The sequence below is a fragment of the Nanorana parkeri genome, unplaced genomic scaffold (genome assembly GCF_000935625.1).
Source record: "Nanorana parkeri isolate BGI_ZX_2015 unplaced genomic scaffold, ASM93562v1 scaffold558, whole genome shotgun sequence".
NCBI classification, from domain to species: domain Eukaryota; kingdom Metazoa; phylum Chordata; class Amphibia; order Anura; family Dicroglossidae; genus Nanorana; species Nanorana parkeri.
The window spans coordinates 21,291-36,813 of record NW_017306826.1 but is presented as its reverse complement, the minus strand read 5'-3'; the positions used below and the strand labels follow the sequence as shown (position 1 = coordinate 36,813).

General features: G+C 35.8%; 1 protein-coding gene across 1 annotated transcript in view; it reads left to right on the top strand.

Annotated features, from left to right (window-relative positions):
* RFX3 (regulatory factor X3) overlaps positions 1-5,279 on the top strand; it is a 220,370-nt gene extending 215,091 nt beyond the window's left edge. The window contains exons 16-17 of the mRNA XM_018562046.1: positions 2,685-2,727; positions 4,941-5,279. Of these exons, the coding sequence (XP_018417548.1) occupies positions 2,685-2,727; positions 4,941-5,182 (285 nt within the window). The 3' untranslated portion in view covers positions 5,183-5,279. The remainder of the gene's footprint in view (positions 1-2,684; positions 2,728-4,940) is intronic.
* Positions 5,280-15,523: the final 10,244 nt, after the last annotated feature.

Genomic DNA, 15,523 nt, shown 5'->3' with positions numbered 1-15,523 from the left:
CTTCTCTAACTCATTCAGCTTTTTAATTTGAGCTTTAGCTATTCAGCTCTGTAAACAACAGGGTAATGTTGTTATAGCATTATATGGTTAAGCCTAGTAAACATGTTTAATTTAAATCCCCAGCCAAAACTTTTTTTTTTGGATAGAATGGGGAACCATTAGGACACCTGCTAGGTTTTACTCCCATCAGGGACTCCAAGAGATTTCCCTTCATCTACTCTCACAAATACAGTGGTTTCACTAGAAAGGAAGAAAGAAAATATCTGCAGCAGGTGCACAGACCACAATAGAAAGTTTAAGAAAGTAGAGGATCACCAGCACTCAAGAAGATAATGTTTAAATTCTTGTGTTCATTTATTAGAACGCAGCGTCACATACATCAGATAGCCAACATTTCGGGGCCACACAGGGTCCCTTCTTCAGGGCGACAAAGTCACTATGTCACCCTGATGTATGTGGCATCTAATAAATGAACACAAGGATTTAAACAATATCTTCTTGAGTGCTGGTCATCCTCTACTTTCTTAAACTTGAAGGTGCACAGCGCCATCCGTATTTATTACCACCATATCTGTTACTGGTTCCATACGCTGTAAGGATTGCAGAACAAACATCCGTGCACTACGTAGCAATAGAAAGTTGACATTAGTTATACCCTTACTTTACTTTTTTTGGACTCTTTTGCTGTTGCAGATTTTCCCTCACTTCCTGTTGAAACTGTTTTCACTGGGTCAGTATGTAAAAGGAAATCTTTCTACTGGGGCTACGGGTATCAGTAAAAACCCAACAGGGGTTCAAATTCTTGCCCAATCTGTCCAAAATTTTTAAAAAAAACTTTAATTTTCCACCTGCTAACTTTCATTTCATGCAATATTATATTCCTAAAATTTTGTAAATTAAGAAAGGAACAGTACATTCATTTTAATAGACACTGTCTAAGAGAACTGGGAGGGATGAAATCTCCATTCCTGGGTCCGGGCTTTAGTGGTGACAAGCACTAAATGATGGTGCACCTGTACACAGCCCTTATGACAAGAATGCTGGTTCAGGTTCAGGGTTCCACCTGGAAGACAGAGGAGGTCTCTGTGCAGGAGTCAGGAGGGCTCCACCCTGGAACCAGTTTGTGTCTGGCAGACTGAGGAGCGTATCACCTGTGTGTTGAAAAGCAGTCTGTGTGGTAAAAGACTAGCCTGTGTGGCAGGCGGATTGGATACAGCCGGTATTGTAAACAGACAGCCTAAAGTCTGTAAGACTTTGAAAGTCTTAATTTGGCTGAAGAAAAGCTGTATGTTATGTTTGAAAACCCCTGTGAGGGAAAACCTGTGTGGTCTTTTGAGTTGGATTAAATAAAAGTGGGCACAGAAGCCTTTACAAAGAAGTCATAAGCGAGTGGAAGAGTCCTTAATGTGCTACCATTTTAAGCTAAATCTCACAATATATATGTATATATATATATAGATTCATAAATGTTCTTGCACAAATCTACAGATTGTGATCTGTAGGCTGACTGATGTGTATGCAAGGATAGATGTGAAATTATTTCAAGACCATTAGGTCAACCTGTTTAAATAACTTTCACCCACTTCCCTTAAACGTAGAGTGGTCAATACATTTTGTCATTTTAACATCTTGATCTCTTGACATAAGTATTCTGACTTTTATAGACAACCGTTTGTGTAGCTATCTTTTTACTCCTATACCCAGTTGGTCCTATCAAATGTTTGGCCAACTTATTGTTACATTTATGGTTACATATAAGTCATGCAACATTATATTGTTTATATGATAGTTGAATGCATTTTAACTTATAGCTAAGACAAGAAAAAGGTGGGGCATTCCTCCCATCCCCCACTCCTACTAGTGGTCTAAGAGTTTCAGATTTCAGCTGAGGACTATATGTCCCGTAGAAGGGCGGGACATTCTCACAAAGGAAAAAGGGACCTATTGCATGCGGATGGACGAGGCAGACATACACACACTAAACTTTTACAAGAACTTACTTATGCATTTACATAACTATTTTTATATTTTGTTTCATGCCATTTATCTTGTAATCATTTGTAACTTTGTAATTAAACACATTTTTGAGAACGGAAGCAATTTTCTATTTTGAACTTCTTCCACCCTATATATTCAAGACAAAAGAATATGATATTAAAAATCATATTTATTTGAACACTTTGTAAGGTGTTAAATATGATTTTTAATATCATATTCTTTTGTCTTGAAGATAAAGGGTGGAAGAAGTTCAAAATAGAAAATTGCTTCAGAGTTCAGATTTATTTTGTTAGTTGTTAACCTAAATCTATTAGTGCATCCATCACTACCCTTCCCACAGGGTTACAGTTCTGCTGTCGTAAGGGAGGCTCCGTTGCTACTCCCTGAGACAGGAAATGTGTTACTGGTCACTGATCACCAGGGGAAAATAAAAAAGGGCCACCATATTTAGGGATTGGTAAGCTGCAATATATAAAGTTTTTGGATTTTAGCAAATTACTTCTTATATAGGAAAAATATAAATGAATGCAGCACATTTTAGGCGGTGAATGGGATGTGGATAGAGTGATTCTGTTACTTTGGCACCTCATATTTTGTACTTTTACCAAATAATAAAAGGTGTACACAAAATTACCCTTGTGTATAGATAGTATGGAATAAAAATATTTTCTGTTTTCCTCTTGTAGTTTGGTGACTTAACCGATGGATCTCCTGGTAATATGGAAAAAGGTAATCATCTACTCTTGTTGCAGCTTTAAAATGATCACTCTTTGGTTCTCATTGTGAAATCCTTTTCTCCTGCCATTCCCAAAAGTGACAGAGAATGAGCTTGGTGGCTCATTCCTTTCAGGTTTGGGACTGCATTTCTGTACATGGAGTTGGGGATCTGGTGAGAATGAATGGTCTCCTTATTGCTAAAAAGTACCTGTAGATACTTATCCATGTTTCGATACCATCAGAGAGACATCTGATTGGTCCCAAATGCATTCTGCAGCAGGATAGTGACCCCAAACACAAAGTCAAAGAACTATCTTCAGCTAAAAGAACAAGGAGTCCTGGAGGAGATGGTATGGCCTCTACAGAGCCCTGATCTCAACATGATTGAGTTTGTCTGGGATTACATGAAGAGACAGAAACAACTGACACAGGCTAAAGCCACAGAAGATCTGTGGTTAGTTTTCCTAGATGTTTGAAACAACCCACCTGCCAAGATCCTTAACGGCGTGGTCCACCTATTCGACCTTTTTTTATGTTACACCCATATTTAGAGTGTAACATGAAACATGGTCACATACAACATCCCCCAAATCTGAAACACACCCCCATCCTTACCTAAATTGTTATTTCAATTTAGTGTGGCTGTAAGTGGCTCCACAGCTGTGTCATCAAAAGTTTACCAACAATACAAAAATTCCCATCTGCCACCGCGGCAGATGGGACATGTGCACAGCAGATGGGGTATACCTCCTACCTTACTGCTCTGTAGTTCAGTGGCACTTCTTAAAGCTAGGTCCGTACCTCCATATGAACCAGAACATGGAGGTGAACATTGAGGGAGTCTGTGCAATACACTGATTGCAGGTGCAATGCTCTGCAGGCCTTCATGCAAAAAAGTAGTAAATGCACAGTGATGATCAATGTTGGTGTATTTAATACTTTTTTGCAAAAGGGGGATTATGCCTTTAAAAAAAAAACAGTTGACAAGAGAACCTAGGTGAATGGGTGCTGTTTTACCCGCTTCTGCTGCCAGAGCTGTTTTTACATTTTATTTTTCCTGAAGATTGGTGGCAGTTGCAATTGTTATGTCCCATGATATTAGCACAGGTGTTTATCCAACTCAAATTTTCAGTAAAAATGCATTTAAATTAATTTAATGCACACAAATACCCATTAAATGGGGAAAAACTGCTGTACCCAAAATTGCCCATAGGGGACAATTTAAAAGCCTTTACAGCTCATCACTTTAGAATTAACCATTAGTGATGGCCCTAGAATTATTGTTCTCACTCCAGCATGCGCAGCAATGCCTAACATGTGGCACTAGCGTGGGTTTTGTACGCAAGTGCACCAGACGTATGTTTGAGTTTGTATGTAGGTAGGGGGGTTTTCCTTTTTTGCGTTTTATTAAACTTTACATGTTAAAACGTTTTTCACTTAACTATTATTGCTGTCACATGGGGGCTGACAAACCCCTAAGAAATAGCACAGGTTCTTTTTAAGGAGAAATCAGGTTCTATCAGACCTTTAATGTCACCTCTGCCCTCTAATTAAGTAAATGGAACACCAATCACTCACAGGTTGGGTTCATTCTAGCTAGAGGAGATCAGCAAACGGACGTTCATTGAACGTTTGGATGTTCGCTGGGCTCCCTCCACCCGGCATATTACTGCACATGTGGAAGTGATGAGGCAGCTTTCTAGCAACCGGAATCACTTCAACTAGACATCTAACAGTTGGCTGTAAACAATCCTGTTTCTACACAAACCCACAATGCTGCTGGTGTAGTATAACATACTGTATGGCGTTGGCAGCAAATGGGTGAAATGCAAAGGGTGGAGATACCAAATATTGATTTGATTTTCATTTTTTTCTAGTTATGTATTTTGTAGGTTGTTGGTTAATAAATAAAATCTATTTGTTGCATTCTTTTTTAAATCACCCTCACTTTACAGCACTTATTCACAAGTGCCTAAAAAGTTTGCACAGTCCTGTATCTACACACACTGTCACAGAAACAGGAAGTTAGGGTAAATATCCCCTCCAGGGGCACCGACCGCAATAAAACATAACAATAACGTGTTCCCACTCTATACAAGACTGAAGAGAATGTTTTGGTTTGTCCTGGGCTTATAATATGACCTATTGTTTCTTGAAATTTCTGTTAGTGCTTACATATGTGCTTTGGCATGTTTCTGTATTTTAATGGCTGTTTATTTGTGCAGATGAGGGAAGTGAGGTGGACAGTGAAATGGAAGAGGAAATGGATGATTGTGGAGAGCCACCGGCAAAGAGGGAGAAGACTGAGTTGGCTCAGGCATACCAGGTGGGCTGTATGCAGCCATCACTAGAGGGCAGCGTTCAACAGAGCCTGGTTTTGAACCAAATACACAGCGAGCACATTGTCACAAGCACTCAGACCATCAGACAGTGCAGTGCCACTGGGAATACCTACACTGCAGTCTAGTGAATATGAAAGATTTTCAAAAAGAAGTTTATAAATATATGTATGATGGGTTTAAGAGTATGGCAGAAACACAGAATACGCCTGAAGGTCGACTGTTGTCAAATTTTCCTATTGTGACCTTAACTTTCTTTGTCAACCTTGCCCCAAGCACACTTTCCTCTACTTTTCTCAGTGTACAAACATGTTTTTCTTTGTGCTTGGTGTTAACGTTGTTGTTTTTATATGATTTTATTCATGTTATTGTTTAAAGCAGATTGTATCACAATTCCTAATTCCTTGACGTCCCACTGGAGTTGTTTTAATACTGGATTTTTTTTATATCTATTTTATTGCTGGGTTGTATTGTTATTTTATTAGTTGCACATTTTTTTTTTTAAATCCTGATCACTTACACTGGAGAAAAAAGGTGCGGCAGCAGATGAATGACAATTATTTTGGGAATCCACTTATCTATGTAAGATAAGATATTTATACCTATGAAGGTAAACATTTTGGCTGTTCTGTTGTGTGAAGGAGTATTCAAGCAACTTTGTTGTGCCCTACAAATCACTATCACGGCCTGCATGAAACAGTGCAGTATGCTAAAGTTGTGAAAAAAGTATGCTTTTGTCTAACAGTGAACAACGCAAACAACTTCCGTTAACTGTATCCATCTGTGTTAGGAAGACGTCTGTAAGGGCTGAGGGTCACTTGGCGAACATCTTTCCGTAACATTTATTCAGCTTAGTGCACCCTCAGCTACACTATTAAGATACTACTGATTGTGCATTGGATACTATTGCACAAATGCTATATGCTGTTAAATAAAGCTGATAACTGAAGGTATGAGATATAATAACACCAAAATCTGGGCTTATTCAGTAAAACTGCACAAAGTACAATGATGACATGCAAAGTACAGTAACCAAAAACAACCAATCAGATTTCAGTAAAATGGAGTTGGATTCACAACAATGATTTCTGATTTGTTGCTTGGTATTATTGACCTTTGCATATTGCTCTTTTTTTCTTACTGATTAAGCCTAGCATAAACTTTAACCTCTTCAGCCCTGATGGGATCTTTGAAGCAGTGCAAAATGACACAGTAGAGATGGCCTTTTAGTCAAGATGAAGTACATGGAAACTAATCTGATATTACCAAAAGAGTGTCATGTCAAGACTCACAACTCAGGGAAGATGGGGTTAAAGACATGTATGTGCAGAATAGACAAGGACCAATGTCATAGGTTTGTGTTCCTGCTATTCCAGAAACTATGTCATAACAGTAGTTAATTCTGCTGCTATTATTACAGGTTCTTAGAACTGCAGTTCATGATACCAAGGTTGAGATTTTTAGAGACTATTATTCAATCAAGCTTTCTTTATTGCATCCGTTATAACTTTGTTGTCTGGATCTCGACCATGTGCCCATCCTTAACAAGGACTTTTCATTTTTATTAAGTACTATTAATAATTAACCTATGTTTTTATTTTTGTCATTATTTATGTTAATGTGCATTAATTCCATAGGACATTTTAGATGTGGGGAAAAAAATATTTTATAGTTTAGATGTCCAGCACAGTTAGGTTCCTATATATTTTGTCTGAGATCTGGTTGTGTTATTTACTGCAGGTTGAACTGAGCTCATTTGGCATGTAGGACTGATTCAACCTAGGTGCCATGTAATGCTCATGTAGTTTTAAGTGTGAACATGGAACAAAAGTACTCTAACCCTTAGTGATTGCCTCTTATTTTTTGGACTTTTGTTTTTTTTTCTATACAACACTAACATTTGATTTGGGAATTAGAAATTGGAATTTCTCTAAGGATTTCAGAAAGCTTTGTCTTACTATGCATCTATTTATGAGATGGGAATTTGATCTATCAGCGCTCTCTACTAGTACAGTTAATACTTTTTGTCCTTTTTCTGCTGGCTTTCATGCCTGGTAATGCACCCAGTAATATCATGCCATTTCTCAGTATTATCAACTGTACCCTTACATTTTACCATCCCTAGGCCATTTTATATTGGAAGCATTGTCTTTTATGCACAAAACTAATTAGAAAGTATTTTATCAAGTCCCATTAAATTATATAAACCTAGTTGTGTAAACCTAACCGGGTAGGCACATTCATTTTTATGTCTTATTTTTCATTTTGCACCAGAGAAACACCAAGATACATCAAATCAGTAGGACTCGTGCTTTAAAGGAAGCTTGTTTGAATGTAGCTCTTCTATATTATAACCAGGGCATCAAGGACTGCTAAATTAATGTGAGTAGGATAAAGTTTGAAAAAAGAGTAAAGTGCATGTAATATATTTTTAGGCAGTGTACCTGGCACACCTCATTGGAACTTGTCCCCATTTGTGTAGGGTTTGAACAGGTGGCTAGACACACCATTGCCATTTAAGAATGTACATCAGGGATCACAGTACCTCGCCTATTTCATGGTGCCTTAAACAGAACTGAAGCTAAGGTGTAGTTGTCTTTATTTTCTTTTTTGTTGATTTTCTTTTTTTTTTTTTGCAGCAAGGTGTGCCTGTTGTTTTTAAAGCCACAGAAAGTGGGGAAAAGTCCTAATTTTGTAATAAATTAGAAAATACTTTCTAGATTGAAAATAAACAGATCTCCCTTCTGTGTTTCCCCATTTTATAACTAGATGTATTTTGCTTTAGCCAAGTAGCAGATACTAGAGATTATTAGAAATGTGTCCACAGGCAGCTAAAATGTCCAAGGCCTCCCAAGCTGCATGTACATATTGCTGTGAAAAGAAAACACTCCAGCGAGCATGCTAATTAGAACACATTCCTTTGTGTTATTAGAGTTGGCATAGCTGCAGTGATGATCATCTTTTTAGGGACAGCAGGATGTGCACTCCACTGAAACCCTCACATATTGCTTCCTAATGCATGGTTTCCACATGTCCTGAACAATGCAAAGTAATTGGGAATAAATATGTATTCCAATTAAAAGGGAAAGGCTTGGGCTAAATATACACTATTTTAATTTTAGAAAAGAAAGGAATCACATTAGAGAGGTACAATGGAAATACAAAATCACCAGATTTTTAAATTTACTTAAAAAGCTATGTATTTATATTTGTTTTATGGAGAGCGTGGAAATGAGTGTGTGTGTCCTCAGCTTGTTAACATATGTAAAAATAAGCACAATTCCATTTGGTTTCTAATCACGCAGCCCAAACATAAATTCTAACAATAAACAAATACATGATACACATAGAAAGTATAACAATTACACGTCCTCATCTAGATTTTGAAGAAGCATTTTCTTCAGATTTACTTTTATAGAACAAGAAAACTTTCTCAACAAATCTTTATATAATATTGTGACTTTTATTACACAAACCAAACATGTATTTTCTTAGAAAAGCAAATGATATCTAGTAGATTAGAACTCATGCATTAAATGTCTTTAAAACTCCCTGGGCTAACATTATGGGCAGGCTATTTTGTAAATGACTCGGAGCTTGCAAGTGTCATTTCAGAGAAATACAGGTACAAATGTATTTTTGTCCACTTGTTAACCATACATAGACGAGCTGGCAGTTATCTTTACTATAAATTGTATCTAATTGCCTATTCATGTCTCATATACTATGTTTAGGTTCATTAGGATGCCAGCCTTTATATAGGTAAACTACTGAAAACTTATGGTATTTCAATTTTTTTAAATCTTAATTTAAATTTAAGCAAAAAATTAAATAATGGTTTAAATGAACTTACAAAATCATAATATTAAATTAAGTTATTATCAATGATTTCTTTGATTTTTTCCCATTTTTAGAATATGGATAGGTGTATGTTAACGTTCTAAAGTAGATTTCCCATCATATACGTTTCTGTTTCCTAATTATTGTAATACAAGCAGAGAATTTGGCAATCTAAACATGGTTTTGACCTAGTTGAAATTTGCCAATCATTTTTTTTTTTATCATTTGAAGTGTACAATTGTAAAATTTTAAGTTTCCAGAATAAGGGTCTAGTCTACAAATGTAAAAGGTCAGTTGAGACAAGACTTATTTGCAGCCCCTTTTTTTTTTTTCTAAAATGTTATGACATTCATAAATCATCAGACTATGCTTTGCAATAATATATTGTGCACTGTATTAACACACTAAGAAGGGCATCTGACTTTTTTTTAACGCAATCCATGGCAAATGCATTTTCATGCGTGTTATTGAAACACCAAGATGTGAATAGGCCCTTACTCAAATTAGGAAAAGAGTTAATACAACAGGCGCCAGCACCAATACCTGTGTGGAAAAGGTGTAATGATGCACTCTGGAGGCTGCTCACGCTGGTCTGGGGTAACCACAAGGACTGGAATAAAAAGGAAAAGAGAGCACCTCCATCGTGTAAAACTGTTTTATTATGACGATATAAAAGGAGCAAAAAACATACTCACAAAGGAACTTAAGTAAACAAGCATATAATGTGTATTGGTTAATACAACTGCATAGCCCTCTTGGTTCTGAAGATGGAGGCGTGTCCTCTGAAACGCGTCAACCAAGAGGGCTATGCAGTTTGTCGGCTGTGTTGGAGCCTCACGATCTCGGTGTCTGTGTTTACCGATACACATTATATGCTGGTTTACTCAAGTTCCTTTTGAGTATGTTTTTTACTCCTTTTATATCGTCATGATAAAACGGTTTTACACGATGGAGGCGCTCTCTTTTCCTTTTTATTCCAGTCCAGTTGAGCTGTCATCTTTGGTGAGAAGGGCATAGTTACTCCTTGGTCTGCATACAATTGTTTCAACCTGCCAAAACATATACATTCACCAGTCTGATATGCTATTTGAAGTTTTTTCTATCTGCAGTAGAGTAAAGTCGGTCTGTCAGTGACAGCTAGGGAGAATGTGAAAAAATGTGTAGCAAGTGAAAATTATTATATTTGCAAAATACTCTTTTGGCCTAATCTATACACTTCAGTGGGAAAAAAAACAGTTATTTGAAAACTCATCTTGTATGGAATAAGTAAAAACTAATACAAAGAGCCTGATAACTTTAACTTACATTTGATTGTGATAAGGATAATCCTGAAGGGGTACCCGTTATTGTGCACATCATCAATGCAAGGCATTGGCCGTGAGGTCTCTGCCACTGTGGAAGTTCTTAGGGGACATAGGATGACATCAGGATTACCCTTACTACAGCAAACGATAAGATCTTTCTGCATTTTTTTTAAATATTTAAATAACTATGTGTTCTTTTTATTACTCAAGGTTAGCTTTAAGTCCTAAAATTTAATGTCTGCAGCAATTTTGTCTCCTGTATGACCTTTCTAATTCATTTCAGTGTGTGTGCTGTTTAATATGAAATATGCATAATTATTTATTTTAAAATCAATCCAAAAACAGAAATCAGGGCATTATTTTCTCTTAACACTGTTTTTATTTCTGTAATTAAACAGCAAAGGTACATTAACTCATCTGGTGCTTTGTATAGGAAAGTATTGCCTTGATCATAATCATCCGGAATTTTTAATATTTTAAAATTGCCCTCAGAAAAACATCTTTCAGTGAAAACTATAAGCTGACTCCCTTCTTTAGGATACAAAAGAGAACGCTCATTTTAAGCCTTTTTACTGTGTAAAATTGTATTCCTAATTTATTTTTTCTCTCCATGTACTGTTTTCATTTTTTCTATTGTTTACAAAGGAGTCTTAAATTGGTTGGTTTGTACGGTTTAGTGCCTATCTGTCACTTACATGTAGCCATTTTATGGGAATACGTCAGTTTCAGGTGTGTTGTGCCTAATCCTTCTGTCCTTATGTATTTGATAGACAGCCTTCAACTTTGCACACACTCAGTTCTTAATATCAATTCCATTGAATGCATTAAAAATATTTTAGATCAATCTGAAGTAAAATTAAAAAATGCTATTGCATTTTTTGCTATGCGGCCTCATCACTTCAGTATATATTTCATATTGCCCACTCTGTGTAAAGTCAATACTTTGACAATTATTTGACATATACAGTATACATGTGCGTGAACTAAGCACGAGCATCTAAAAACAGTATGAAGTGCAATTTAATGGGATTTTGATCCAAAAAGTTTCTGCTTTTCTTTAAAGCTATGTCCACCCAAAATAAGTATCTTAGGCATGCTGACAGGTGAAGTCAGCGAACAGCTTCCTCTAATCCCTGGAGTTCCCAAAGTGTAGTTCTGTATTCCCCTTTGGCTGTTTGTGATCTTTTGCAACTAAGCATTGTAGTGGTGTCATACTGCTCTGTGCTAGATTCCCTGTTCATTCCTAAGTTATAGTCATGTTGTGGGGGGCTGGGATCATCAGGAGGGCTAATCTCTTAACTTGGGTCTCCAACTATTTTTAAGAAGCTAGTACGTGATTTACCATAGATGCGTGTAACCAAAAACCGAGCACATTCTTTTGACTTTAAGCCTGCATATTGGGGCAAAGTGCTATCACAACAAAATCTAGTGCTTTCACATCTATCTTCATACATTGGTCACACATATGTAGGCAAGCTTTGGGTATCTGTATTTTCAAAAATCCATTTTCATGATGACATTTTCTATTGTGTAGGTGGACAGATTAACTGTAACCAAATAACCTAAGTAAATTAGAAAGAAAATGCTGATTATTATTGCATATTGAAATACTATAAATCCATGTGAATATATTTTACAAAGTTCAGTTTGTTCCTATATATTTTCCATTTGCAACACAGCCATTTTTTAAATTCTTTTAAGTTACTTTTTGTAAAAATGAAAGAACGTATAGGCCTAATATTTGGTGTGTGCTAGACTAGGCTCACAAGTATTTTTCTAGCGCACAAAAGGTAGGAGCTACAAAACAAACAGCTCCAACCTTTTCCATGCTAGAAAAAGGTGTTACGCATACAGTTTGATATAAAAAATCTTTTCAGTGTCGCAAGGGTTGAAAATACCTCTTTTGTCTGTATAACCAGTTATCTTGTCTGCAGAATTGTGGCAAGTATTTGAAAATCACATATGCACTACTTATTTGGAAAATGAGTTCATAAAAACTGGAATAGAAACATAATTTCAATTAGTAGCGTGTTTTTATAAAGTTATGCTTAACCCTTTGAGCATTGTAAAAAAAAAAAGGTATTTAGTTCAGTAGCTCAGTTCTATTTTTTGCTCCATATGTATAAGGCATCTTTGGATAACCACTTTTCTAGGCCAAGTGGAGTGTATTGGACCTAAACATGTTAATGCAAAATGCAGCCTGTGATACAGTTTGTGTTATTTCCTTTGTGTTTTGGCATCTACGAAGTGTGGTATGTTTGTAAAATATGTCCATCTCTGGAAGGAGCAAGTATAAGCAGAGCTCACTGCTCCTGTCATTTTAAACTCAAGCTAATCGACTGTATAGCATTTGACAGCACATGCTACCACCTAATGTTTGTTTACAAATAGTCACTGGAAATTGTAATGCCATTGTTTATTGAAGTGTCTGAAAAAAGAACTGTCACCATATTAAATAATCAGAATAACACAAGAAATATATTGGTGAACACAGTGGGCTTTCTTTAGTGAACTAAGCCTAAGTGCTGTGATGTTAATTGGACAGAAACTGCAATCATGTGCAGGGGCATTAAATAAACAGAGCTTCTCATGCCCATGGTTTGATGTTCATATTGCATTTACTGCACTTCACACTTTAGTAAATCAAGCACTGCACCTACTTCAGGCACTGTCAAATAAGTGTCTGCGTGTGTCTTATTCTTACTCTATTCTGCTCTTTTACAAGCCACTGATTGTACAGATGCACACAGAAACACTTTAACCTAAAGCCACATGAAACGTGCATGTGAAACCTCAAGTAAAATGCTTTGTACACACATTGTTATATAACGTACAGTCTATATGATTATATATTAGACCCCCTTTTAATGCTTTACATGTTTCTTTGTATCTTGAAACTTGTAGCCGTGACTTTTCCCAATAATTGCATTTATTAACACAAGCTGACATTTATGACACTAACTTTACAGACACTACTGTGAACCTAACTACAGCCTTGTTAGTATTTAACTACCATGGCCCACAGCTTGCATTTCAAGTAAACATGTTTGCCATATTTTAGGTACATGGTGAATATGTGATGGATACTGGGTAATCAAAAATGAGGCTAGATTATGGGGGGGGGGGAATCACATTCAGAAACATGATGGTAGAGCCTAAAAGCACTACAAGGCTTATTCAGTGGGAAAAAAAGGAGCAAAGTGCACCTATACCAACCAATCAGATTATCAGAATCCACCTTTTATTTATCTAACATTAGCAACATGATTTCTGATTCGGTGGGATATTACACTTTGTTTCTTGCACTGTTCATTGAATAAGGCCACACATAACTGTACGTCACAGTTCAGATTCACATATCCAGCTTTAAACCAGCATTTCTCTTTTTTTTTGTGAAATAGAGTTATGAATTATTTCAACGCAAAACTGAATTCTGGGAGTGACATTTGGTGGTTGTTAGGCCTGCTTGGCTACCCACTTCTTTTCTATATAGTTGTTAAATACAGCTGTACAATACTCAAAGGGTTGTAGTTTGACAATTATTCTGTTGATCTTCACAATTATTTACTGTATATGCTTCTCAGTTTGCATGCCTTGATCATTGCTGCTAGTGGTTGTACGTGCCAGTAGATTTAAGTAGAGTTTACCAATTTTGTCTTAGTGAAAGCCACTTACAAAGTGACTGCCAGATATACCCCTGTAGTATTTGAGGTGTCACTATTTTTTTTTTCCAGTAATATGCAACATGCCTTATTTTTTTACACTGGGGATGAAAGCTCTGAATTCTAAGATTTGCTTTGTTTAAAAGAAGCAGAAACCCATCACTGACTAAATCATATGCATGGGAAGAAATATTTGAACTAATACTATAGCATTGGAAGAATTTGTAATGTTATTTTATTATTTATTTTTATGTGATTTATGACCATAAAAAAACATAATCTGGACAGCAAACCTAACCACAACCATAGCATTGTAGATTGCTTTTAAATGTATTTTTAATTTGAAATTATTTTCAATAATTCTATACAACAAGAAAATTAAAGGAGAACCCAAGTCAATACACAAAAATTAATTAAACATTATTCGTAAACACACAGTATATTTGTCTCTGGCTTTTTATACATGTATGTATGGCACAAAAAATATTTCATATTTCACCTTAAATTGAGATGTAAACCTTTACAGCAAGCTGCCTGTGTAAAATGTATGTTCAGCTGCAAAAAGCAGATGGTGAACATCAGTCCAAAGAAACCAACCAGCCTATATTTAATGGGTGATTTTCTATATATATATATATATATACACACACACACAACTGCAAAATAAATGTATCTTTTTACAATTTAACAAAAATAATTTGTGATGACACAGATCAATGCGATGTTCACAAAACTAAACGGTGCTAGTATGATAGTATGACAAAAGCAGAAGGATCTTATAAAAACATTTGTGCACATACACACATGCATTAAGCCAGGATTGGTCAGTGCTGTCCTGTTATAAAATCAGGAGCCCTAAAAACATGATGAATCTATAACTACTCAGGACTTTCTACCCCACCAAGCTTCACAACTTCATCTTCATCTTTTTACTTTTTTGTGTCTTATTTTTCTATTAAGTGCCATTTATTTCCATGTCACTTGGTAAGTGGCTGAGGACTAAGGTTTAGTCCATAAGCACAGAGGTATAGTAGCAGTAGAAGTTTTTGGTTTCCTTTTTTCTTCCTTTTATTTCAGTTTTTATATAGAATTAATATTTTGCATAAAAAGATAGGCAGCTTTTTTTCCTTAATAGAGATTGTATGTGTGTGATAATGTAATGTTCTTTTCCAGTTTTTGGATTACAGTTGACTATACTTTTTATTTAAAACCTATTTGGAGAAATCACGTGATGCATTTTTTGTATAATGTATTGGATTTTGTAAATACGTATTTCCTGATGTGATTTTTGTGAAAAATGCTAAATCTTTTAGTATATCTTGTCCTCTCCAAATTGGCAGGAGCTAAATGATAGTTTGTGGGCAATTTGTATTGTGTACTGTACAATAACTGGGGAACTTTTATAATTATAAAAAATATATATTAACTTTTAGTGTGTTGTTTAAAAAATGACTGGAACATACTAAAGATATTAGTAGGATTTTTCTGAATATTTCAGACTTGAACTCAGGCTAGCTTTCTTGTGTTGTTTTTCAAAACAAAATTGTGTCTTGTCTTTTAAAAATTAATAAATTTGTTTTCTTGTTACAAATGTGTGTTGTCTGTATAATTTTCCTATCTAATCTTTTTGCAATAAGAAATTAAGTAACATAGAGTTTGGGCA